This window comes from Sceloporus occidentalis, unplaced genomic scaffold (genome assembly GCF_023333645.1).
Source record: "Sceloporus occidentalis isolate IW3139 unplaced genomic scaffold, rSceOcc1.0.p SCAF_18, whole genome shotgun sequence".
Classification (NCBI taxonomy): Eukaryota; Metazoa; Chordata; class Lepidosauria; order Squamata; family Phrynosomatidae; genus Sceloporus; species Sceloporus occidentalis.
This window is the reverse complement of record NW_028316998.1, coordinates 16392018-16419743: the sequence shown is the minus strand read 5'-3', so window position 1 is coordinate 16419743 and position 27726 is coordinate 16392018. Positions and strand designations below refer to the sequence as shown.

The 27726-nt window shown below is 39.7% G+C and overlaps 2 protein-coding genes across 5 annotated transcripts; one reads left to right on the top strand and one right to left on the bottom strand.

Moving 5' to 3' along the window:
* Positions 1-1226: 1226 nt before the first annotated feature.
* On the top strand, positions 1227-14347 carry LOC149302715 (serine hydrolase BPHL-like). The gene is made up of 8 exons (XM_089482326.1): positions 1227-1350; positions 3589-3853; positions 4723-4826; positions 6318-6484; positions 8162-8315; positions 12375-12506; positions 13253-13376; positions 14251-14347. The coding sequence occupies exons 1-8, from the start codon at positions 1227-1229 to the stop codon at positions 14345-14347; spliced, it is 1167 nt and encodes a 388-aa protein (XP_089338452.1).
* Positions 14348-16118: 1771 nt separating this feature from the next.
* LOC149302714 (tubulin beta-2B chain) lies at positions 16119-19001 on the bottom strand. Of its 4 annotated transcripts, XM_089482363.1 has the most exons (4): positions 18945-19001; positions 17789-17897; positions 17435-17545; positions 16119-17179 (listed from the first exon to the last, which is right to left on the bottom strand). In XM_089482363.1, exons 1-4 carry the CDS (start codon positions 18999-19001, stop codon positions 16119-16121), a joined length of 1338 nt encoding a protein of 445 aa, XP_089338489.1. The 4 variants fall into 4 exon arrangements, with proteins under 4 accessions (XP_089338489.1, XP_089338490.1, XP_089338491.1 ...); XM_089482364.1 differs by lacking the exon at positions 17435-17545; XM_089482365.1 differs by lacking the exon at positions 17789-17897 and having other exon boundaries at positions 18968-19001.
* Positions 19002-27726: the final 8725 nt, after the last annotated feature.

Sequence of the window (27726 nt, the reverse complement as noted above, 5' to 3'; positions counted from 1 at the left end):
AAGAACAACATCCTCTTGGTGACAATTGACCAGCCTGGCAGGAGGTTAAACAGGTTTAGGGATCTAAAATTGCTTTCTTCACCTAAACAATTTTGCTGTAAGGCCTCAATGTGAAGGCACTCAGTGACACTAAAAACCCACCCCAGGACACATTGTGACAGCTCCGGAGAGGAGTCGCAAGCGTCATAGGGAGAGATTTTGCCTCTCGCAAGATGGTGGCGCCCATTAAAAAATAAACACGTTCCAATAGTGTGTATCCAGGTACTACAATAATCCATGTAGGTCAATGGAACCCAGTTTACTAATCACAATGTGATTAATAAAATAAATTCGGTAACATGTAAAAAATAATTCCCCACTGATGTCACCATCAGGGGAACAATCCAGTACCAACAAAATGTTAGAAATGTGTTAGGAACCAGAGGGATTAGAACCTACAACACTGTGGATTCCAGGATGAATCACTTATTTGCTACTCCACCAGGTGGATATATGGTTGCTGTGTCCTTCTGCCTCTCCTTGGACCATTTTGTGTCTGCATGCTCTTGACACACCTGCTCCTCGTTCTGTCAATATAAACCAGGCATCATCCTAGCCTCAGTGCTAGAGCATTGTGTTCCTGGCCTTGTATACCGAGCTACTGGTTTGCTGCATCTGATCTGTTTGCTGTGTTCCTGATCCTGACTTGTGTACCAGATCCCAGCATGTCTCAGACTTACCTACTCTCCCAGCCATGGGCCCTGCCTGTTGGCTTCCCAGCCGTGGGCCCTGCCTGTTGGCTTCCCAGCCGTGGGCCCTGCCAGTGTGCTTCGTTTCTGCCTGGACTGAGCTTGTCACCCCAAGTTTATATCTTAAACCTGATCCGGCGCCCATTGTCCTAACAAAAGCTTTTTCAGATAAAAGGCAGAAAAACAAATTTTTTTTTCCTCTAACTATTCACCATATTTTTTATTTTTTTTTATAGTGAAGTAAATATGATGAAAATAATGGTATCTAAAGAAAGCACTTTACATTACAGCTAATCATGAGCACCGCAGAAATGTAAAAACGGCTCTGTCCTCAAAGAGATTCCCCCCCCCCCCCCCATTCTCAATGAAACCAGGATTGGACCATAAGAAAACAGTGGTGTCCCCATTTCTTTCTTTTTAATTTGTTTTTATACATATCAATTTATTTCATTTAAAAACAAAAAACAATATTTTCAATAATACCTTAACTGTGCAAGAATGGAACTCACACAAGAACATAAGAACATAACTCACAGTGCTCATAGGTATGCGCTGTCAAGAACTCTCAGTACACGCAGCTCACGGACAATTACGGGTAGACCTTCTAAAATGATGAGCCAGAGTGAGGCAGAATACCAAAAGAATGCTTGTCATCCAGGTTTTCACCTTTTTAGCAAATTCTCCCATAAATATAAATGCATGTGTGTATGTATATATATATATATATATATATCGCCTCTTTTGGGGAACTCAAATAGATATTCAGTTTCTCAGAAAAGCAAGTTTACATATTTTGTCATTCAATGCCATATGAACAGACCATTTTATACGAGTAGATTTTCCCTTTTGCATTTTTTATTGAAATACCCTGACCCTGTACAATGTATGTGTTCTATCCAACAGTCTTTATGTGGCTAATAAAATGTTATTCTTCGCTTGCAATCTGTGGATCCCGTATGAAATGCATAGAAACATTTTAATCTTTAGTTTATAAGTAAAATATTAACAAAAAACAATGGCTAGTCTGCAAAATCTTGTATTTTATGTGTTCGGGTTTGCTAGCAAGTTGTCCTAATAAGCTTTCTATTTGCTCTATTTTAAAGATATTCTATTAGTGTAAAATGCTAAAAGCAAATCCAATGCATGGAAAAATAACCTATGTATAGGTTTGTAATTTTTTTATTACAAGCCTAAGCGATGCACGCGCACCCGGCCATCTGCATGATGTAAAAGAAAATGTGATTCTTTGGACCAGGCCACCTTCTTCCGTTGCTCCGTGGTCTATTTCTCAAGTGCACATTGTAGACATTTTGGGCAGTGGAAAGGTGTCAGCATGGGTACCCTGATTGGTCTGCAGCTATGCAGCCCCATACGCAACAAACTGTGATACACTGTGTGTTCTAACACCTTTCTATCGGAACCAGCATTAACTCTTTCAGCAATTTGAGCTACAGCGGCAAGTCTGTTGAATTTGACCACAGGGGCCAGCCTTCGACCCGCTACAGGCATCAACGAACCTTGGCCAACCGTGACCCTATCGCCAGCTCACTGCTTTTCCTACTTTTGATAGGCACTGACCTCTACAGACCAAGAACACCACACAAGAGCTGCAGTTTTGGTGATGCTCTGAGGTCCAGCCATCGCATTCTGGACCTTGTCAAAGTCGCTCTGATCCTTACGCTTGCCCATTTTTCCTGCGTCTAACACATCAACTGTGAGGACACAATATTCCCTTGTTGCCTAATAAATGCCACCCACTGACAGATGCCATGATAACAAGATCAGTGTTATTCACTTCACCTGTTGGTGGTCATAATGTTATGGGTGAACGATGTATACTTTACTTTTTTATATGTATTAAAAACCCACATTATTTGAGTAACATGGGGCAAGGAATCTTCTTTCTCTCAATATTTAAATAATTCTTTTTTTTGTCAGTGAGACAGCTCTCACCAATTTGGGGGTGCAGGAGAAGGTGGGTAACTTCAAGACATAAAGTGAACTTTTAAACTACTGCACGGATTGACAAACAAAAAGTTGTTTTTTGTGGGACGCAGGGAGAGCACTAATATGCTTTGTTAGCTCTTAAAGGGCTTTAGAGGCTACTTATGCAACTTGAAGTGATCTAGAGACGCAATGTTAGGTGCAAACACGCACCATCGTTTGTCAGATGTGAGTCTAATGTTAAAACGGGCAGATATGGAAGATCGTGATTGTTCCCGGCCCAATAATATAAGAACGCTATATGACTCATTATTAAGCTAAGGTGTTTCAGCCTTGCTTGTGTATAAAACACATAGGCAGCCGTCGCCATAGACAGACAGTGGCAGTAGAATGAGACTGTTCCGTTGTAACCTGAGGCAGAGGGCCCCCCAATGGCTTCTTGGGGCACATTATTTAGTGCTGTCACTAATGATATCTTAAATCGAACATGTACAAGTGTCTTTGTGCAAAACTGACACCTAAGGTTTATTAGATCTATAATGTAACTGCACACAATACATAGAGTGAGATATTCAGAAACGCACTCACTGGCATCCTCAACTGGATAGATACAAATTACTGTGTTGGGATCCATGCAGCGGCAGGAAAAGAGATACTCTGCAGGCAGAAGCTTGGATCTATGTAGAAATCGTAGGGGTTTAGTCACTGAAAGGAAAGGGGTTTTTTTTGCAGCTGTGCAGGAACAAAGACTTGCGTGGCATGATGGTCCCTCTACAGGACCAGTCCTATTGTGGGTCAGGATGGGTCCTTGAGACAATACGGGGACATATGACCTATGACATTCTTGGAGGCAGTAGATAGTACTACACGTTGATGAAATAACTCCAATAATACAAAGAATAATGAATTACTACAGCTTATGTTCCGAGCCCAGCATATCGGGAAACATTTAGAGTGGTAGAGCGTAAGAGTAGTGCAGTTGTGCGAAGCGCCTGTAGGCGGCAGCAGAGTCCCGCTGTGTTACAATTCAATGACGACCTGCACCAATGGGCTGTCAGCGTCGCGGCCCCGCCTTCCCGGGTGCGCCAGATACCCCTCGGCATGTCGCTTCGTCTCTCCGTACGGCTTCTACGGTGTGCATTAGGGGCCCGGTTATCGCCCAAGCCTGCCGCTTGTTACTGGTAAAAAAAAGAACACACGTTAAATGATAGACGACCGATGACCGGAGTATGACTAGAATGCTTCATGGTTATTCAGGGGCTCGTATGACAGCCAATGGGAATGGGAGAGAGGGAGGTGGGCTGTCATTATACAGCACGACACAGCGAGTAATGGGGGCGGGGCTTGTATGTATGATAACATGTGCAATAACATGTATGATATAGCATCAGGGTGATCAGTGTCTTGCCCACACATGAGCATTGGGGAAGTCAGCTGACAGGCATGGCGCATCCCTAGCTTGGATGTGTGTTAAAGCTTTCAGGTGTGGTCCGTATGTAACCACTTATCAAGCAACAGCCAGTATGCAGTTCTAACTATATGATCCTTATTGGCTCACCTGTGTTCAAGGAGGCATTTACATGTAAAGCCAATTGTACACATGGAAGGATGTGGCATATTGGCTACTGCATTCACATCCTAGGTGATACTGGCTGGTTGTCAACCGATTGCAGCCCTGGCATTGCCTCCATATAAACTGCTGCTTGCTTTATATACTAATGACACCAATGGCTTGCCTACTTGGATCTGACATGTATTCATTAAAGATTAACACACAGGGGTTATGTATAACGAACGACTGAGGAACTAAGTTTGAATGGTGGTCTTATCACTATAGTAACCAGGACAGGGTTTCGCTAGCTAAAACATTCCAGTTAGTTGCTATGGTGATAAGACCAGTTGTCAGACTTGTAACCACGGTGACTTTTTTATACCATAGAACTTTCTATACTTGCATCGATAATATTTACCTGTAACTAGAAAATGATTTATTGTAGATATTGTTACTTTGTGTATAGTCGCTATATTCTATAATACTTTCTGTCTGCAGCACTTCAGTGGTATCGGCAAAAGTGCAAGTTAATGGGGTCGGCCTACATTACCAGCGCGTGGGATCGGGAGATCACACTATTCTGCTGCTTCCTGGGGCTTTAGGTGAGGAGCTGTATTATACCTATAGAATCACGAAAAGGATCTAGAGAGTTATTGAACGTTTAACGGTGTGTTTGCCGGTCAGCCCCCAGCTAAGCATTATACAGGGCCAAACCCAACAGGATCCTGTATAATGCAGTGAGATTTCTCAAATGTCCTCTCAACAAATCACTTGCCCACCCGCAATTAGCGGACTAATTCCACTGAGATTTATGTTCTGTTGTGATGCAATTTATGGCAAGTAGGGACTTTAGGGTATATTCCAGTTCCTATGTAAAGTAATACGGTTGAATGTTTTGACAGGTAATGGAACCTATGTGTTTAATGGCCACCTGGCACAAATTCCTAGTGGGCTATTAGCCAATAGAGCCCAGCTTCAGTGGCAGGTCTGGCTAAAACCGTAACGTGTAGCTGTGCCTATCCAGCTGGTGGCCAGACATGCGCCATTTGGCTGTAAAGTACCAGGGTCACTTAGTCATCCCCAGTCCAACCCTGATGGTCAGTACTAAGAGAGACTCCCCTATATGTGCAATGCACAGTTATAAGTTATGCATCACAAATAAAATAAGCTGTGGACTCCCCAAAGCACAACAAAATGTCAACAGTTTGGAGAATATTTTTTCAAATATTTGTTCAGAATTATGACTTTATTAAAATCACGATGATCCACAATTCAGAATACTATTTCATTAGTTTATCTTTTTAGAAAAATGGTAGTCGTTTGGCTCCCTCTTACCATAGGCTAACCACATACAGCTAGGCTGTATCCCCATTTGCTTACATTGAATGAATTGTGTTCCTCTGATTTTATCCACGCTAAGGTTACGTTAGCTCAAAGGCTTGTAGGTCGGAGGCATTTGAGGACATGTTTGCAAATCCCTGCTGACCTAGTTAACATATGGGAACATATTACCCTAAAGGGACACATTTAACTAATAATAAATGCTACAAGGTTCAAGTACTTCTATTGTTGCTGCCCGTGGGGCTACGTGGATGGTAAACATCTCTGTTGTACCTGTTGTTAACATCAGCGTCTCTAATAGTGGCCCAACTCATTTTGTTCCTTGTGCCAATCTGTTTTAGGGTTTGTTTTTTTGGGTTACTTTATCATTCTGTAAAGCACAATACACACACAGGTAAAATTAGAAATTTTGGTAGAAAATGATGATGCAGTTACCATAGCAACCAATGGAATATCCTATATATATATACCGGTATATATATATATATATTATATATATATAATATCAACATCTAGTATATATATATATATATATATATATATATATATATATACTAGATGTTGATGTCACTTATGTCACTAAGGAAGATATGCTATAGGCATCCCATGGGAGAAGTAGTGTTTTAGGCCTAAAAGGGCACGGTTTCTCTGCGTGATTTAATATCTTAATCAGGACAGGTCTGAGAAAAAATGACACCCCAGGTAAGAATACTCTGTTATTTTATTTTATTTTTACTTATTTTTGTTCCTAGGAAGCAGTAAAACAGATTTTACCCCACAGCTCTCATCCATGAATAAAAGGCTCTTTACAGTCATTGGGTGGGATCCTCGGGGATACGGATGCTCCATCCCGCCAACACGAGACTACCCTCCAGATTTTTTTGAAAGGGATGCAAAAGATGCCGTAGATTTAATGCAGGTAAATGTGTTTACGCCGCAGCTATCCATTCCTCCACAATATTATTATTATTTTTTTACAGGTTTAGTATTTTGCGTGTCTTAGGTTTTCTCTGTGGCGCTCACATGTAAGGATTATCATCATTTTTTGATTTTCTCTTTAGTATCACTTTTATCCAGGGGCTATGTCAATTATAAAAGAACAGTAATTCCACTCTTAGCTGTTAGTTTTCAAATAAAAAGGAAATTGTGTGACATTTCAGAGTGCCCGTGTTGTTACCCCACTACAATTTTAAGGCCATTACTTTGTGGGGCGTGATGAATCGGAGAGAAAGCGGTCCTTAGTATAATGTATTGGCACATTGGATTTGGGCTACGATGTTTGAATGAGTTGTACACTTGGTGTGATCTCTTCCTGATGCTGGGGAATTGACAGCAGGAGGTCCGCGCTTTAATCATCATGCATGTCTACAGCCTCCAGGTCCTCATGACTTTTCTAGTTCAGTAGTCTACTGTTTGCGGTTGGCTGGCGCTCATCAATAACCTCCTATGATGCTGACAATGTCCTTACTGCAACAAATGTTTTCATTTTTTTCAGAATCATGGTGTGCCATTGGGCCATGGAGCTTACACTCAGCTTTTTCCTTATGGTAGCTTGCGGGTCTGACCAGCAGCTAATGTAATAACTGTACCCACACTCAGATGCCAACCAGGGTAACTTGGTAGCATCCTCATTATGTGTGGACATATTGGAGATTACCGATGCACATTTCTTTACATTACGCCGTCAGCTTAGAGGTTTTTCATGTGTCTTGTAAATATTTCGTTAATAGGTTATATCGCACTTCAGGTTATTTATTAGAACATGGTTCTATTATAGTGAATTTCTATGTAGTAGTAAAATGGTTCCTTTCCTGAAGTGTGCTATCCATTTTTGTGTGCTAATTTAACTAAATTCAAAATGTTGTTCCTAATATCTGTGTAGAAGCTGCCTGGGAGCCGCATGCACTTCTGTGTTATTGGATTGGCCACCAGGCATATGAACAAGTTGCGTAGCGAGGTGTGCTTTACTGGTCCCTGAAAGAAAGGCATTTCTGTAACTATTAAAGGGCAGTCAGGGACAGATGTCTTTTTTCCAGGAATCAGTAAAGCAATTTTGCTCCCTGCATATCACTGCATATTTATCTCTGTGGCCCCTGTCTTCTGCATTCCCAAAGAAATCTCCTATTTTGCAGTATAATATTGAACCCAGAAGCAACTTGTCCATACCATGCTAGCCAGCACATTATCTCACCTACCATGTCAAGGCATCATGCGAGAGTTGAATTCCAAAATAAAAACTATGTCCCTAAAATAAGACCAAATGGTTGTGTTCCCAAACCAAGTGGCAGTAAAAAGAAAACGGAAAGGCTTGATGCCCCAACACGCAATGCTCAGTAGGGTACTCAAACCGACAAAGGGGTATATTTCAGTTAGAATTCACCTCGTGTTGGGTACCTTGAAGTGGTAACTAAGCTAATGTGCTCTGGTCAAAATACAGCACAGTCGGGGATATGCTCTTTATAAATAATCTGCAGGGCATGGGTAAATTGGGGGGGGGGGGGTGTATTTAATTATAAGAAAATAACATGTCTGTCTCATTTAGTACCAGAAGCTTGTAACAATCCCACTTGATATGTTTTGCTATGTCTGCTAATAGGCTCTCAATTTCAAGAAGTTCTCTTTGCTTGGCTGGAGTGATGGTGGCATAACTGCACTTATAGCAGCGGCGACATACCCTTCCCTAATCAACAAACTTGTTATCTGGGGAGCCAATGCCTATGTGTCTGAAGAAGACTTACAACTTTATGATGGTAAGAGGTGTGTGTGTGTGTGTGTGTGTGTGTATATATGTATGTATGTAACATGTCCTGATGAAAGTCTAATAAACAGACTGAAACGTTGATTAGGAAACTGCAGTTTCTGGAGTGATTATTTAACCCCTTCGAGACAAAGGCTGATTTTACTTTTTATACCCTTTGTGACAATGGCCTTTTTAACATTTCTGCGCTGCTTGTGTTTAGCTGTAATTTTCTTCTTTCCCGTTTACTGAACCCACACACATTAGATATTGTTTTTTTCAGGACAAGAAGGGCTTTCTTTAGATGACATTGTTTTGATTGTATCATATTATTTACTATTAAAAAAATTATAAAATATGGTGAAAAATTTAGAAAAAAATGACTGTTTCTAACTTTTAGTTGAAAAATCTTTTACTCATCTATAAAAGGTACTGAAAAAACCTGCTAAATAGATTCTACTATTTGTCCTGAGTTTAGAAATACCCAATGTTTTTATGTTTTTTTGCTTTTTTCTACCCATTATGGGGCAATAAGTACAGGTAGCGTTTTGCTATTTCAAAGCCATTTTTTCCAAATCTGGTAATTCTTCCCCCCATGTGCCATTTCGGGTATCTTTGAACCCGGCCAATGCAATTTACCCCATCAAGTCATATATTTTTGAAAACTAGACAGCCCAGGGTATTCCAAATGCTAGTATTTTAACTCTTTCCATGCACCATATCTACCACCAGTCTTTGTCAAACTTTATGGTAGTCATTTTTTTGCATTTGTTTTGTCATACACATTTTAATTCAGGTATGAATTAAAATGTTCTCGTATATGTCACTATCACAAAACACCCCAATATGTGTTCAGCAACATCTCCTGAGTACAGCGATACCTCACATGAATGATTTTGCCTGGCTGTTTTGGGGCAAAAGGGCCACATTTGGGGCATGCGCTTTTTTCAATGTTGAACTTTGGCATTTGGGGATCCACTGCCCATGCCCTATTTGGTACATCTTTGAGCCGGGCCATTTCAGTGTGCCCAATAAACCCATATATTTTTGAAAACTAGACACCCCAGGGTATTTCAAATGCTAGTATTTTAACTCTTTCCATGCACCATATCTACCACCAGTCTTTGTCAAACTTTGTGGTAGTCATTTTTTTGCATTTGGTTTTCCACACACATTTTAATTCAGGTATGAATTAAAATGTTCTCGTATATGTCACTATCACAAAACACCCCAATATGTGTTCAGCAACATCTCCTGAGTACAGCGATACCTCACATGAATGATTTTGCCTGGCTGTTTTGGGGCAAAAGGGCCACATTTGGGGCATGCGCTTTTTTCAATGTTGAACTTTGGCATTTGGGATCCACTGCCCATGCCCTATTTGGTACATCTTTGAGCCAGGCCATTTCAGTGTGCCCAACAAAACCATATATTTTTCAAAACTAGACACCACAGGGTATTTTAAATGCTGGTATTTTAACTCTTTGCATGCACATATTTTACCACCAGCATTTTTTCAAAGTTTGCAGTAATATTTTTGTGTGTGTATTTTTCCCACACACACCTACTTTATGTATGAATTTACAGCTCCTGGTATATGCCGCTGTCACACGACACCCCAATATGTGTTCAGCAACATCTCCTGAGTGCAGTGATACCCCACATGCATGGGTGTGTCATTTTTTGGGGGAACTAAAAGGCCACATTTGGTACGTGTGCATTTTTCTAATTGGAAATTAGATGTGTGGCCATCCTTCCCCCCGTGTTAATTGGGACGTTGTTGAACCTGGCCCATTCAATTTACCCCATCAAATCATACATTTTTTAAAAGTAGACACCCCACGGGCATTTAATATGCCAGTATTTTAACTCTTTCCATGCGAGAATTGTTTTAAGCTAATATGCTAATTTTAGGACTTGCTCACAAAAATATATTTTTTATATATATATATATATTTATATATATTTTTTTTTTATTATTTTTTTTAAAAAAAAATTTAACATTTTTTTTCAACTTGGAGGTTCCCCTGATAGTGACATCAGTGGGAAATGATTTTTACATTTTACTGTTTTTTTTACTATTTTTTTCTAATTATTATTAATTTTATTTTATTTTTTAATTTATTTTTACTAATCACACTGTGATTAGAAAGCTGGGCTCCATTGACTTGCATGGTGAATGCAGTACCTGTATTCAACCTGCAAGTGGAGCCAAAGTTCTCTAGATGGTCTGGACCATCTAGCGAACTTTTAAAATTTGTGGTTCCTGTTACAGGACGGCGGCCATCTTCCTTGATGGCGAAGATTGCCGGCAGCTGCGGCTGTGACCGCTCTCCGGAGCGGTCACAGCCCATCAAAAGGTTAGTGTTTGGTGTCGCTGGATGCCTCCTGATCGAGGCATTCCAGCGACACCATTTAAGTTTAGGAGGCGATCGTCGATCGCCTCCTAAACGCTTTTAAAACGGGCGTCCGCCGCCATACAAAGTATGGCGGATGTTGACGCCCCGTGGAGGGGCCAGAGATGGCCCCTTCGTGCCGATCACGGCGTTGCTGAATGCCTCGAGGTCGAGGCATTCAGCAACGCTTTTTGGGTGCAGAAAGCGATAGTAGATCGCTTTCTGCACCCGTTTAAAGACGTGCCGGTCCTGGCACGTCAATTGTCGTAAAGCACATGCTTTTCCGTGCCGTGCCAGGACCGGCAATTGTCATTAAGGGGTTAAAGAAGTCCCTGGAGTGCCGGTAACTATTTTTGGATGTTATATGATTTGCTGTTGCAGCTACTTGGCACCGGGCTAAAAAAGTGGTGATTGGTGTGCAATTGTTAATTTTTGGACTTTGTATGTATGTATGTATGTATAAATATATAGTGACTATGTACATTATATCATAGGGATTCTGAAAGCATTAAGTGGAGATAGTATGAGTTTTGTCATTGTCAGCCCAGGGTTTTGCTGGATAATCCAGTCTTTGCACTACCACTGGCTGCACAGCAAGCAGTAGCCTCACTGTCCAAGCTTCTGTATGCAGGAGGCAGATGCTTACAAGGGTCATATGATGCCACCGTGCAGTTTCACATTAAATGTATATTTGAGTTAATTTTGCACATGCTCCCTGCGTACTTCTTAGACAGTATAATTCACGTTCTAGTCAGTGGGAGCAGTAGCAGCAAATCACGTGTATACCATCTGAACACTACTGTTTAACGTACATTCGATTGGCTACTGCTTCGATGACTTCACCGGCCAGTGCTACTGATCATGTACATGAGGATTCCATTTCTCGTTTCAGTAGAGACAGCCAGCAGGAGATGGTAAACGAGACACAAGTCTTATTTTGTAACTTAAATAACGTAAGAATACCTGCACCGATTTGTATAAGATAAAATACATTTTCACCCAAAATTAACCCAAATATACATTTAATGTGACAGATGTCTAATTTTCTACATTGGAATCCATTCCATTACAGACATAAAGTAGTAGTGAACATGACCAGTGTGACCATTAGTATAGATCACACCCAGAGAATGAGTTCTTCTAGGTCCCAGATAGAATGCTGCCATAAGTCTGTGATATCCATATTGTCAGGATTTTGCATAAGTTGGGGGTAATGTATAGAAAGTGATACTTTCTGACTGGGCCATTCCATTTGATGCTGTGGCGATAACAACACTCCAACAAAATCACTTTTTATACATAACTGCCATTGTGTAATAGTACAACCCTTTCCTAACTGATAAATCTTCCTGGGGATCGTGGCCTTCTAGGATAAAGATTACTGGCGGTGTGACTTATACACTGTTCTGTAAACAATGAATCATTATAAATGTTCTAAAATGTATGTTTAATATATAAATCTGTGGCTGTTGTATTCAACAAAAGATGTTTGTATCGGCAGTGCTTTCATTGTTTAGTACAAAATAGTAAAAAAAATATACCCAGAATACATGGGTTTATTATAAAACATTAAATTACAATCCAGGGGTATGTATTTTTAATTAGTTACCATGTGATCTGTCTTGGCAGATAACTGTAGCATTTGCGTGATATTTTACCTGTTATGTGTTTCACAGCTGTAAAAGATGTATCAAACTGGAGTGACAAGATGAGGAAGCCTATGGAGGATCTTTATGGAGAAGAGTACTTTGTCAAGACATTTAAAGCATGGGTTGAATCTATGAGTAATTTTGCTAGCAGACCTGGTGGTAAAATATGTTTACTACTTGTCCCCTCAGTGCAAGACTCATCTCCACCCAGATAGAAATAATAAAAGCACTGAATTTCACGGGGAATATTGAGGCTATGCTTCAAAGCCTGCATTGCATTACATTTGCGCTTGACAGAGATGTCGTTGCACCTTTGTCCTGCAGCAGAAATAACTAAAAGGGAGGTGGATAGTTCCTTCCCTCATCCTGCATTCCTCCACCAAAGGGCAACAAATATTTTAACCCCACATCCCAATGGCCACTGGATGAGTAAGGGGTATGGGTTGGCTCTTTTTTACATGTGGGAGAAGTGGGGTGCTCAATTTTTTTAAAGGTTTTTCCCAAGTGCTTCTCCGAGTTACATGCGAGGGCATGTGACTGTATATAAGTCAAGTCACTTAAGATGCACAGAGCCTTTAACTTGACTGACAACTCAATTTGTAGAGACCCAAATATGATAAGTTACATTTGGTGGGGGTAAAATAATGTATTTTGTTGCGAAACTTGTCTATTCACCATAGCAACCAAATGCTTCTGTTGTTATAACCATCCCATTGGTGTTCCCAGTGACGTTTCATGTCGACACTTTAGTAATCTTCATAATATTTAGAAGTTCCTTTAAAATGGTAGGAAACTGCTTACCTACAGTCATGTTTTCCTGATGTATAATGTTAATGGATCACATTTGGTAAAGTTTAAAACAGGAAAACCAGTCACTATGTTATTCTAATGGGTTTATTCAACAGGTAATATTTGCCAACATCTTCTTCCCTTCATTGAGTGTCCAACTTTGATCATCCATGGACTGAAGGATGCAATGGTCCCACTCTTTCATGCTCACTTTTTACACCAGCAGATAAAAGATTCAAGGTGAGAATATTGTATGTGCTGTGTTCTGGATTCATCTTTACTTCACTTTTTGACGAGGAAGAGAAAGCATACGCACAATGTGAGTTTTATGTTTGTGGAGGGCAGTCAGGATCATCAAAATACTGTGAGGACTGCTGGATCCATGCATTTATATATATATATATATATATATATATATATATATATATATATATATATATATGCATTAAAATATATTTTATTTGATTTTAGCCTTGGACCATTCCTGGAACTTTAAAAAAATGCAGTAAAATTGCTTTTTATGAAAGAGAAGTGACTCAGAACATGGCTGCAATAACATTAATGGAAAGATTATCTTTAGAGCCAACTTTCATGGCTTTTTATGGGTGCTTACTAGGATATTTAAATGCACACAACTCCTTTTAATGTTTGAGTGTCTTTATTGTCTAGTCTTACTACCCCTTTTATAGTATATGCTGACATGTTATTAAAAATAGGTGTATAGCATCCCCAAAAGCGTACTAAGAAAATGCTATGATTGTATATATCTAGAGTTGTCTGTTTTTGAGTAGATTGCGGAGAGCGTGTCTTGCACATCCCAGAACAAATGCTTTTCTCTAGCATACCCTCAATTACTTTACAGTGTGAGATCATGCATTATATTATCCATGTTAAAACCTTTTATGTCACCAGTCACATGATGTACTCATCCATCTTGGAATACCATGGTGGTTTGTTAATAGCAGTAGTTCAAAAACTTAATGTGTAACATAAATGCCCTTTTATTAGTTACTCTTTAGCAAAATTTCATGTTTTCTTACTTGTGAAGCTTTACATTACTTCTGCACTGGTTTTATCCTGTCAACCATAGAATTGTCTCCATTTCTTTTTACAGGTTGCATATAATGCCAGATGGCAAGCATAATCTTCATCTACGCTATGCAGAGGAATTCAACAGACTAGTAGAAGAATTTCTTTTGTCAACACAGTAGTATTACACAGCCAAAGGCTAGGCAACTGCTTGATCCATTTTATATAATTACTTAATAGCTGATGTATTTTTTTTTTATTGGGACTGAATATGAATTTTGTTTGTTTTTTTATGTTGAATTGATAATGTTTATGTTCTCCTTTTTGAGAAAAAAATTGTTATTTAAATTATAATATATGAAATAATGAGGATACATTTTCCAGAAAAAAATAGCTGTGCTAAAATATTTCACTTTTAACTCATACGAGCCCCATAACATATTTTTAACATGTTTTCTTCTTATTTATATGATCACCATAAAAGTACCGTATTACATTTAGTTGAGCTGGCATATAGGTATAAAATTAAGCACCGAATGCACTGTTTATTATTTCACAAGGGATTAGGTTCAGGTGACACCCTGGTTGTGAACAAAAAAAAAAGCTTTACATTAAAATATTGTGGTTTACCACTATGAACAACCACTTTTATCTTTTGACAGGCCTGTTTTAGAACATTTCAAATCAATAAACCATTTTTAAACAGATTGGGGAAGAGGTTTTCTTGGTTGATAGTTTGCTTTGGAAATACATCATTACTGTCAAACTACAGAACAGCTGATTTCCAATAATGGAAAAAACGCTTTATGGCTAAGTTTGAGATACCGAAGTGGTTTTCTTTTAAGTAGTACAGCACACTGACCCACTCTTCCGGTAAAAACTAGGTTACCAAGTAGTACCAGCGTGATAACTGTATAGTGGAATGTTATAATATATGGTTACGATGAGCTGGGAAAGAATGGTAGGTCTGCTTGAACCATCCGTGTGAAACAGGAGAGATCTTGCAGAAATATTCTATTATTTAAGAGTAAGATCTAATGTATACTTATGTTAATGATCCTTGTCATAAGCATAGAGAGTAACCGGTGAGCAACATACTGAATAGCAATAAAATTGTTGTAAAATATATGTTTCCTGTCTTAGAGGATGGTATGTAGCTAACATGTTTCCAGTGTTAACAGATACAGGAAGATGTATCCTGTCTGTCCCTGCTCTTATGGATGTGTAGAAGAACAATAAATATTTGCGGTTATAACGGACGTACTGGTGGCTTTATGTAATTTCATTCGCAGAGCGCTGCCTAATCTGCTCTAGATGTTTCTTTGATATACAGGAAGATAGTTGTGTGTATTGTTTCCATGGTGTGTTTGGTAATTTTGATAACAAGCGGTTGAATCAAATGAACTTTCAAGACCTCAACAGGTTCCTTCCTTACATCTAGGGATGACGGCTTAGTGTTTTGAAAGCATGTGTGATGTTACAACTTGTTTGTCTGTAGTATACAGGTAATAAAACAGGATAATTCTTTTTAAGCTCCATTTTCTATTTCAGTATTACAGAATGTGCCTGTGTGTATGTTGAGTACAATATATAAATATATAAGCCCATAAAGATGTTATTATTATGCCATTCGATAAATAAAAAGGACAACAAAGAGCACACAAATACTTTTTTATGATCCAGTGAAAAAAAAACATCTAAGAACATTAAAGATCACTTCTACAATCCTCCTACAGAGAGTTGTGGGCATTTTTTTTTCAAAATTAGAAGAGGTTCTAAAACAGCATCTGTAACTTTGACATTGTAAAGGGTAAAAAAATGATTCTGTCATTGTTGACACCAGAAAAAATAAAAAACAGCAGCATGCTTGAACACACTTGTAACATGATGTACCGGCTAAGTAAAAACTGTGCCTTTTTATGTTTCCTAAAAATCTTTTCCTTTGTTAAGTCATCAAGCTTCATCCTCTCCTTCTTCTTCTTCAAATTCACCTTGCTCATCAGCTGTGGCATCTTGGTACTGCTGGTATTCCGATACCAAGTCGTTCATGTTGCTTTCAGCTTCAGTGAACTCCATCTCATCCATGCCTTCACCAGTATACCAGTGCAAGAAAGCTTTACGGCGGAACATAGCAGTAAACTGCTCAGAAATTCTCTTGAATAGCTCTTGGATGGCTGTGCTGTTGCCAATAAACGTGGCAGACATTTTGAGGCCTCGTGGTGGGATGTCACACACAGCAGTCTTCACATTGTTAGGGATCCATTCAACAAAATAGCTGCTGTTCTTATTCTGGACATTGAGCATCTGCTCATCTACTTCTTTCATGGACATTCTTCCTCTAAAGATAGCAGCCACGGTGAGGTAGCGCCCATGGCGAGGATCACATGCTGCCATCATGTTCTTAGAGTCGAACATTTGCTGCGTTAGTTCTGGCACTGTTAGTGCACGGTATTGCTGGCTGCCGCGACTGGTTAAAGGAGCAAAGCCAGGCATGAAAAAGTGCAATCTTGGAAAAGGCACCATGTTGACAGCTAATTTTCGCAAATCTGCATTCAGCTGGCCTGGGAAGCGAAGACAGGTTGTTACCCCGCTCATTGTTGCAGAGACAAGGTGATTGAGATCGCCATAGGTTGGCGTGGTTAGCTTTAAAGTGCGGAAGCAGATGTCATAGAGCGCCTCATTGTCTATGCAGTAGGTTTCATCTGTGTTTTCCACCAACTGGTGGACAGAGAGCGTTGCATTGTATGGTTCAACTACAGTGTCTGACACTTTCGGAGAAGGCATCACGCTGAATGTATTCATGATTCTGTCTGGGTATTCTTCTCTAATCTTGCTTATCAGCAGTGTGCCCATACCAGACCCAGTGCCACCACCAAGAGAATGGGTTAATTGAAAACCCTGCAGGCAGTCACAGCTTTCAGATTCTTTCCTCACAACATCTAAAACTGAATCCACCAGTTCTGCTCCTTCTGTGTAATGACCCTTCGCCCAGTTGTTCCCAGCTCCACTCTGGCCTAGGAAGACACAAATATACAAGAACCTCTATAGAACCGTTTACTATTGAACCAAATAGTGAGTTGCTAATCTTTTCTTCCAGTTTATATTCCGGACTGTGAGCACAAACCAATGCGGTATGTATTAGAAATATACTCAGAACCTGCGCTAACACCAGGAAGTCACAATATTTGTCACAATTTTAAAATATTTATATTTTACATATATTTATTAACTGCCAATATGTTCATAAACGTATACTATGAGATACCTACCAAAGACAAAATTGTCAGGTCTAAATATCTGTCCAAACGGTCCTGACCTGACAGAGTCCATTGTGCCTGGCTCCAGATCCACAAGGATTGCACGAGGTACATACTTATTACCTATAGACAAACAAAGGATTCTGTGTTAAACCTAAGGATAAATAATGTGTTTGAAAAAGCCACCTCCACGTATTTATTAGTCAGCAAGAAAACCAGGGAAATAGGAATATAGTTCCCATCGATATATATATATATATATATATATATATATATATATATATATATATATATATACACGTATTTGGTATTTTTTCCCCTTTATTGAAAACACACTGCTTCTGATGTTAATTCACATAGGATTACCAGTGGCCTCGTTATAGTACACATTGATCCTTTCCAGTTGCAAGTCGCTGTCTCCATGGTAACTGCCGGTAGGGTCAATACCATGTTCATCACTGATAACTTCCCAAAACTGGCAAAAAAAAATAAACATATTTAAAATAAAAAAGCTGTACAGATGAAATGCTTGGTAAGTCATTTGATTTTTACATTTTGACCAATATTCTTTTTCTGTGACTGTTCCATCCATTTTTTTATTTTCTACTAAAGAACCACACCCTGTTCAATGAACCTATTTCACATTGCCGTCTGTAGTAGACATAGGCTATGAAATATAAGGTATTATACATTATTTCTGGACACAGCTTTTGCTTTATGTTAATGTGCGTACCTTTGAGTGTAATTAAAGAACGGAGTATATCCTCATAAAGATACCAAATAATGAGGATTTACGATCGGATAATGGATATATTGCGTCTTCAGTTAGAAATGCCAGATTTTATTTATATTATATTTATTTGAATGATCATGTGTTCTTTATTGTCTATATAGGCAGCCTGCAGGAGTCTCTTTGTGTGATTATGGAGAGTGTTTCAAAGAATGGTAGATGTTTCTCCAAAATGATTAATTATCTCGGGTCATCACCCCATGAAAGAAGCTCCCTTAGAACGTCTGGTAGAAAAGACATTCATTCACATCTCCTCCGTAACCCAGGGTGGGAAAGGTGTCTGGATGAAGGACCCCACCCCACAGATGTAACAAAGAGCAGTGGTACTGGGGCTAAAGCACTGTCTATTGCCCCCTGGAAAACCAACAGATCTGTGCAGCTCATCAAATATTATTTTATAGAAGCAACTCCATATACATCTCAATGCATAAGGGAAATCTCCAACATATATGTTGTTTTAAAAACGCAGTAGTGTTTTTTCATCGATCTGTTATTTTTTTGACATTTTTTAAAGAGAGGGTAGGGACACATCTCTCTGGCACTCAGGGAGTTAAGAGTATTAGGTGCCTGTGGATGAATAATTCATGGAGCGATGTTATTACTAGCAGAGCGCACACGGAATGACATCGAGACAAGCAGTCGTATTGGGACTAGGGAGGCAAACTCTGGGCAAGCAGATCCCCCCGTTGCCCTGCAATGTGTGCTCAGAACAGCAGATATCCGGGTTCTTACCTTGGCACCGATCTGGTTGCCGCACTGGCCAGCCTGGATGTGCACGATTTCACGCATGGTTCTTTAATCTATTGTGCAGGGAAGCTCGGTGATAACGTGATGGATGCTGCAGCCCTCTCCGGTCTTGTTGCTTTGCCTTCCCTGTTGGTTTTGGTCCTGCGCTCTCCGGTGATGGTGTCTGGGCTGACAGATCCCCTTTCTTCTCCCTTTTATAAATAGTCTGGGCAGGGAGGATGCAGACCCCGCCCACTGCTGCTCTCCCATTCTCTTTCGCTGGATGATGTAATGCTAGAAGGAGCACATGGCGTCATCAGGTGGAACACAGGAGCCAATGGGGTTGGGGTGCTCCATTGTCTCTGCATCGCATTAGACTGAAAAAAGGGTGGAAGAGGTAATGGGCTTTAATGAGAACAGTGGTTTCACAGAAATGCATGTGAAATAGCATTTGGAAGCTTTTACCAGTCCCCACCAGAGCAGTCAGCAAATCTTTACTGGGGGTTCACTGACGTGAATAATGCAGGAGAGAAAAATCCTGGATTGGAAAGCCCACCACCCATTATTCACACCCTGTCATTTAGATGTAATGGGATGGGAACGATCCAAGGTGCCAGCTGATCGCACACAAGGGAATACAGTACAAATTCCGCCGAAGCCTATTCAGCACATTGCTTATTGTATAATAAGTTAGACATTGCCCAGACATACAATAATTGGGTTACGGGGTGTCATTTGTTAAATTGGGGCACTTTTTCTCTAGGAACAGAGAATTTGACGGGAGATGAGAACGAAATGGCTCATCTAGTCTGCCTGTTTTTCCTTCTTTAAAGACACCTTAAACAGTCCTTTGTCTTAACCACTACTCCCTATGCTGGGACGCTTTCCCAACTATTTGGCACCCACTCAGTGAAGTAAAATGTGATTTTATAACCAATCACAATTTAGAGTAGGGACAAAATAAAAGCACTTCTGGATAAAAAAGTTGCTGCCATGACTAGCGCAAACCATATATAATGTCTACATAACCTTCACTCAGAACTCTCAGAGTTTGGCCACGAGCCTCAGGATTTTAAAAGCAATCTAGGGGTCTCTGAGATTAGCTAGATTCTCAGATATTCTCATGGTTTTCTCTGGGGTATATCATGTTTGCAATCCTACTTAAATACAGATTAATTCATTCAGAATCTCTTTACCTCCATGATTTTAGTAAAGGACCGTTCAGAAATAGGCAAATTGTCCTTACATGGATACCATTGTCCATGGCAAGGATTGTGAAGGTCCATAGAACATCATTAAAATGTCCACCACAGACTCCGGTAAATGTCCACCATGAGCAATGTTGGTGCCAACCCCTGAGACCGCTATTAAAATCATTTAGAATAATAAGCCTCAGGGTCAGCTTGTATAGGTTGAAATATTCAAACTGACAAACAAGAATAAGGCAAAGAGGGCCCTTCTTACAATAACAATGAACAATCTTCAAATTCATCTGCTGTCTGTAAAATCCTTGTTTTGGTGAGGAAATCAAATAATTCAGTGTGGTTTAAGCATAGGAGTAAGAAACAGCTCATCCATCCTAATTTTGGTGGCAGATTTAAACCCAAAAACATTTATAATAACATAAAAATACTCAGGGCTGTCCAGTTGGTGTCTATGGGGCAGGAGCAGCTCAAAAGGTTTTGCAGGACCTTAAGCCTGAAGTATGTTCTTCTGTATCACAATATTGTCCTAAAGGACACCGCTTACCATAAAAAGTTGTGCAAACATCATGTTGCATTTTATGATAGTACTATTCTCATCTACAGCAGGCATCTGCCCCTGTGGTCACCCTTCTGTTTCTTGAATGGTTGCTCATTTAGGGTAATCTGACTCCTAATAAAAGGATTTATTTAGATATGATACATCCATAGATGCCACACAGATTACAAGTAAACTCTTCAGCTAATAAATATCAGTAATAGATTGCAACAAGGTTAATGTTATTCTAGCTAATACAATCAATTCAATATATCTGTGATGAAGGTGAAGATCAAAACATTGTCCAACCAATACTATTTTTCATTACATTGCACATAGACACACATGCCTGTTGTGCTCTAGAAATGAATAGATTTAGAGCTCATACGTAATGCAGCTTTGCTTTCTAGAACAGGAATACTTTAGGCAGCTTTTTCCTGGGTTACAAGCAGACATCTTTTTTTTTATTTGACTGCAGCAGAGGAGGGGTGAATGAGCACACAAAGCCAGAGGAGATGATAATGAGATGCTGACGCTTCACACAGTGCATGGCGAGAAGGATGACTTTGCTGGAAATAATTACTGGTAGAAAAATGTCTTTCTACTCGCCTCCCTAAACATGGAGACAGAAGGCGTGTGATATGGTTAGAACGTGGTATTTTAAATGGAAATGGTTAGTCAGAACCAGGAGGGTCAGAAGGTTCTCCAGGGCGTAACTAAAGGAGCATCCTGTGGGTACTGCTTCAGCATCTACTTTCAATGGCCACAGTTATACACCATCTTTGGAACTATATATGTATCTGAAGATTCTGGATGAGTTCATAGGCCAATAGCCAAAACAAATCAAAGAAATGATTACCCAACTGATATTGATGATGTCACAGAGCTGCATGAAACTCAACTGTTTGAGTGCTAGAGTACTTCACTGTAAACTTTTGACAATATAGTAGATAGGACAATCATAAGGATAATAAAAGTTCATTCCAATTAGAATGCTATTAGTTTGTAAACCATCAACGCAATGAAATGTTATTTTAGTGTAATAAAAGATTCCCTTTTTTGTATTGTAAATATTCATTTCTGTTACAGGGCGTGGTAGCATCATAATCTCATGCCTTGCCTGGCATTGCAGTCTATACTCCCCCAGCTGTTAGAGTTAAAGCAAAATTGATGATCTAACTGTGAAGTCTCTCTGAATATTCTCTGAGTATCTATTACCGCTCTTGTTTTTAGTGTGGCACACTCCGCTTCTGTCATTCTCTGTCTGGCACATGGCTGATGCTCTAGACTATGATAATCCTTACACGCCGTAATATTTATTATTATTGTTATTTCTCCCCATGTTCAACTTAATGATCTTCAGGTTCTTCAAGTGTCAAGTTGCTGAAAAATAACTGCTAGTTTATTGTATATGTAGCTTGTGTAGTAATGTGTTTATGGGTATAATCCAGTGTCTTTTTTTTTTTTTCCGTTCATCTCATCTATATTATATAAAAGTGAACCGCGCCTTAAATCCTCTGCATGCTTTTTGTGTACAGTGAGTATTCATCATTTTACATGGACTTCCTTTTAGTCATAATAATTATTAGTAATCTTTCTGATGGCAGATCCCTTGTTCCAGTAAGATTCTCAGTGATTACAGCAGGGGCGGACACCCGCAATAGGCTCTATCCCAACCCATCATTTACACATCGAGACTCGGTGCATCTTTATATTGTGCAGCCAGCCGTATTGCTGCTTAGCAGCGTGGTTGTGTGGTGACATTTAAGATGCTGGCATCCCCTCTCCTCTTACTACAAAGTCCAATGACTGAGAGAGCAGGTAGGAGGGCCAGGGATTAATCCTCCTCCATAAGATTAATGATGACAGAATAGTCTTTCAGCAAACTGAGGATCAGTGATCTGTTCCCTCCTCGGGATCAGGCAGTATCTAACAGACCACAAAACAACATCCTTAGCACAACATATTAGGCATCTGTCTTTTTCAGGTAATCACACAGAGGTTGCCACTGAAAAAGCATATGATAAATGGCGTGATAGGACAGCGCAGGATGATTGTGCAACCAAATGGTTAGTCCATCTCCAGATAAAGTAGGGCAGCATTTTAATTGAGCTGGTGGCATCAATACACAAGCGGGTAGCTGGGGCCATTACATAAATCAATATTAAAGGGAGGGGGAGGCTAGGGGCATAAATACACATAGTGCTGGTTGGGGGCGATACACAAGGGGGCAAAAACACAGAAGGGGGCGTCAACAACAAAGCAGTATGGAAAATCCTTTTTTTTTTTTTTTTTAATGTTATAGCTTAGCCCGTCCGGATGTGGGTGGCAGAGCCTGTCCTGGTGGGTTTGGGTGTTGGTGTGGCAGAGCCTGTACTGGTGTGTGTGTTTGGGTGTCGGTGTGGCAGAGCCTGTCCTGGCGTGGGTGTCGGTGTGGCAGAGCCTGTACTGGTGTGTGTCTGGGTGTTTGTGTGGCAGAGCCTGTCCTGGTGGGTTTGGGTGTCGGTGTGGCAGAGCCTGTCCTGGTGTGTGTGTTTGGGTGTCGGTGTGGCAGAGCCTGTCCTGGTGGGTTTGGGTGTCGGTGTGGCAGAGCCTGTACTGGTGTGTGTGTTTGGGTGTCGGTGTGGCAGAGCCTGTCCTGGTGTATGTGTCTGGGTGTCAGTGTGGCAGAGCCTGCCCTGGTGTGTGTGTGTCTTGGTGTCGGTGTGGCAGAGCCTGTCCTGGTGGGTTTGGGTGTCGGCGTGGCAGAGCCTGTACTGGTGTGCATGTGTCAGGGTGTCGGTGTGGCAGAGCCTGTCCTGGTGTATGTGTCTAGGTGTCAGTGTGGCAGAGCCTGTCTTGGTGTGTTTGGGTGTCGGTGTGGCAGAGCCTGTCCTGGTGGGTTTTGGTGTCGGTGTGGCAGAGCCTGTACTGCTGTGTGTGTGTGTGTCTGGGTGTCAGTGTGGCAGAGCCTGTCCTGGTGTATGTGTCTGGGTGTCAGTGTGGCAGAGCCTGTCCTGGTGTGTGTGTTTGGGTGTCAGTGTGGCAGAGCCTGTCCTGGTGTGTGTATTTGGTCTTCTGTTTTCTATTTAATTTTTACTTATTCAGAGAAAAAATGCCCTCCTGAATTTGTAGTCGCTTCTGAGGACAAACCTTTCTAGGCCGAGAAATCAGTAAGAGCAAAAGTAAAGGTTTTGTGTTATTTACTCTATTTCAATCTGCATATTTTATAAAAACGGATTGTGGCATTAGGCGTCCCGTGTATGATTACTTTTTTTAGTCTACTGATAACTCCCAATTCTATCACATAAGATTCTATCCTATGTTATCTGACCAAAACAAATTATTATGACTCTTAGAGCTGTTGAACTATAAAACAGAGGGGAAATAGAGATACAGAGGGTGTCTCTCTCATGAAAGGAAGCACTTGGGGTATATGTAGTAGAACTAGGGCCGGCCCAAGACTTAATGCCGCCTGGGGCGAAGTTTAAAATGTCGCCCCCCCCCGCCGCCGCCGGGGGGGCGGCATTTTAAACTTTGCCGACGCCATTATCTACCCTCCCTCCCTATTATCTACCATGGACGTAGGAAACGGGGGGGGCAGATCCCCCCCAGTAACTCATGCGGGGGGGACCGATAATGAAGAAATCCCCCCCAGGGCCGTAGGAACCCCCCCCAATAGAAACGCCGCAAATGCGGCCCGCGAGACCTCGAGGTGCGGCCCGCGTAAGAGGCCAGGGCAACCTATCTTACGCGGTCCGCACCTCGAGCCCTGCTACTTACCTGTGGGAGGGTCTTCTGTACTGCACAGACGAAGCAGAACCCAGCAGAGTTCACGTGACATCACATCACATCCTGCTTCCTCTGTGCAGTACCAGAGAACGCAGAGGGAGGCCGCGCCTTCTGAAGTCTGTGAGCGGCATCGAGGAGCTGCAGTGCAGGTAAGGGGGTGGGGAGGGTGTTTGAATCAGTATCTGTGAATGAATGAGTATATGAATGAGTGTGTGTGTGATAGCATGGATGTGTAAGTGGTGGAATCTAGGCATGATGGGACTGTGATTGCTGTTAGCAATCACACTCCTATCATGCCAAGCCAGCCAGTACATGCTGAAACCTAGCTAGCTGCCCCCCCTTGTGTATTGATGCTGCCAGCAATATGGGGTCTGCACATCACTTACAGCCACCCTTTACCAGCATGTACTGGCTGCTTGGGTATGATAGGAGTGTGATTGCTGTTAGCAATCACACTCCTATCATGTCAAGTCATATTGCTAATTTTTTTTGTCCAATTGTGGTGAGTTTTTATTATTATTTTTAAAGGTGGGGGGTCATTTTCGGTTTTGGCTAAGTGAACCGTGAATGTTTTGGTCCAGAATTTTCATTTTGGTGCATCCCTAGAATAAATAGAACTATTTCATTTTTAATTATCCTGAGTCCTGAATTTGTAGTCACAAAACTTTCTAGATATACAGATGATTGGGGCGCAGGTACATATAGGGAAGAAAAACAAATATATATAGTGTAAATCGTATAAACACTAGAAAGTGTATGGAAATATGGATGCACTCACAAACGAACAGAATGCTTCAGGCCTCTCAAGTGTAGTAAACAGTGAAATCTTTAATTGATCTTCATATCAGATCTAGAAAATAAAACTGAACATAGTGCAGTATCTCAATAAAAGCAAAAATACTTCTTTAGATTGCACTCACAGTTCATCCATGCACGAAATGCATTTAAAAGCAAATGAAGTCCACCAAGAGGGGGGGGGGAAGGGGAATCCCGTATGGTGTTTTCCTCGTGAGTAAAATAATAAACGATAAATCCGCTGTGGGGGTTCCGTATAGTCCTTCTGACGCGTTTCGCCGTGTGGCTTCCTCAAGAGAAGGATTTTCTGTTCGGTTTTCGGCATCGTCGTTTCTCTTATCTGTAGGTTCCGTCGCTTTTTCTGACGTGCCCTCTGACGTTTTCAGTGTAGAGACAATCAGGCGCATTCGGCTTATTTCGGCTTTTTCCGTCAGTTGTCCGTAACGAAAACCGACCATCCGAACAGAACGTGTATACCGGACTTGCTGTGATCTACTGTGCTGATTCACTCGGCGTAAGTCAGCCAAGAAAAGAAAAAGAAGGCTGTCTCATATCGTTTTAAACTGTTGTAATGCCGAGAAATTAGAAGACTACCTTGTTGACTTGGATTCGTAAAAATTTTTTATCGTAAGTCTTGTATTAGTGTACTTGTATATGAATCAAATAAATAAATAAAAAGAAAAACGCTAAAATTTTATATTTTCGTATTGATAAGGTGATCAAAGTGACAGACTAGATGTGAATGTAAAGTTGGGTGTAAGTAACGAGATCTAACTGACTACCAATTGGTATGAAGTCTTCTAGTGTGTGTGTGAGTGTGTTATGTGTGATAGGAGTTGTGATGGTGGTGATTGCTATCATCCTAGTAATTAGATATATATAAAGTGCTAGTGCTATGGAAGCTAACATCCTCCTTATAGTAAATAGTAATAGAACATGATATGGTGCTATTATATTGAACTAATCAATAAAATTAAAATAAAAATGGATGATTATCTTAAGTAAAAAATAAAAATGGATAATATAATAATCAGTGATTGTTAGATAAATATATATATTTATAAATAAATAGACTGGTACATTATTATAATAACAATGGAGAAATTTTAAATGAACTGTTGTCATTATTTAGATGACAATAGAGAGATTTTAAATGAACTCTAATATTGAGACAAAATAAATCAGACATGCATACCTTTAAATTATAAATTGAATAGTTATAAATAATGATCAATAATATTTAATGGATTTTTTTTTTATTTTTTTTATTTATTTTTTTTTTATTTTTTAAATGACAATCAAGAGATGATGAGTTTATTCTTATAAAAAACTATATAAATAAATCTCCTTTATATACATTAAAAATATTTAAGTATAGAAAAAATAAAATTTATTTAAAATTATGGATTATTAATTAATAATTAATTCATTTATTCATATTACAATTCCAATTAATTTATAAATAATTTAAAATATTTAAAATATGTAAATATTAATAAAAATTAATAAAAATAGTTAATCCATAAAGGCTAAAATATCGAGTTCCATATTCAATCCTCCTTTTTTATGCGTTTGGAATCTATAGATCCATTCCGTTTCACGCTTTGCTAGTTGTTGTTTTATATCTCCTCCGCGCCAGTGGGGAGTAACTATGTCTATTCCCATAACTTTGAAATTATTAAATGAAAAAGATGGACAACTATTACCATGTCTAGAAACACTATGTTTAATATTTTGATTTTTGATCCCTCTTATATGCTCTAAAGCTCTTATTTTTAATTTTCTTGAGGTGCGTCCAATGTATTGGGCACCACATTTACACTCTAGGAGATATATAACATTAATACTATCACAGTGAATAAAGTGTTTAATTTTAAATTCCTTTCCTGTATTAGTGCATTTAAAAGTGGTCATTTTTTTCTCATATGAGTTGCATGTTTTGCACAGTTTACATTTTCCACACTTGTGGTATCCGGATGTCTTAATTGATAAAAAATTAGCATTGTTTTTTTCTTTTATACTGGGCAATGTACTGGGAGCCAGTATGGATTTAAGATTCTCCGTTTTTCTGTATATAATATTCGGATTATCCGGTAAAACATCTTTTAAAATGTTGTCCTGTTTAAGGATTGGCCAACACTTTTTAACCGCTTTTTTGATATCAAAAGCTTTATCATTATAACGGGTAAAAAAGGAGAATTCTACTTTTTTATTGAATAATTGTTGATTTTTCTTAAAAAATTCATCCCTTTTTTTCTGTTTGATTGATGTAAAACTTTGTTGCAAAAGATCCTGTGGATAGTGTTTATCTTCGAACTTTGTTAGCAATTTTTGACTCTGTGTTTGAAAATCTTCATTTGAACAATTTCTACGGATTCGTGCAATTTGCCCTTTGGGGATGTTTCTCAGCCAATTTGGATGGTGGCAACTGGTAAAATTAATAAAACCATTCCTGTCTGTTGGTTTAAAAAATGTTTTGGTG

Coding starts and splice junctions, on each gene's coding strand:
- LOC149302715 (XM_089482326.1), top strand. CDS start 1,227: ATGGAACTCACACAAGAACATAAGAACATAACTCACAGTGCTCATAGG. Junction 1,351..3,588: donor TTCTAAAATGATGAGCCAGA/GTGAGGCAGAAT, acceptor GAATTACTACAG/CTTATGTTCCGAGCCCAGCA. Junction 6,485..8,161: donor ATGCCGTAGATTTAATGCAG/GTAAATGTGTTT, acceptor GTCTGCTAATAG/GCTCTCAATTTCAAGAAGTT.
- LOC149302714 (XM_089482363.1), bottom strand. CDS start 19,001: ATGCGTGAAATCGTGCACATCCAGGCTGGCCAGTGCGGCAACCAGATC. Junction 17,898..18,944: donor GCAACCAGATCGGTGCCAAG/GTAAGAACCCGG, acceptor TTTTTTTGCCAG/TTTTGGGAAGTTATCAGTGA. Junction 17,546..17,788: donor GTACTATAACGAGGCCACTG/GTAATCCTATGT, acceptor GTTTGTCTATAG/GTAATAAGTATGTACCTCGT.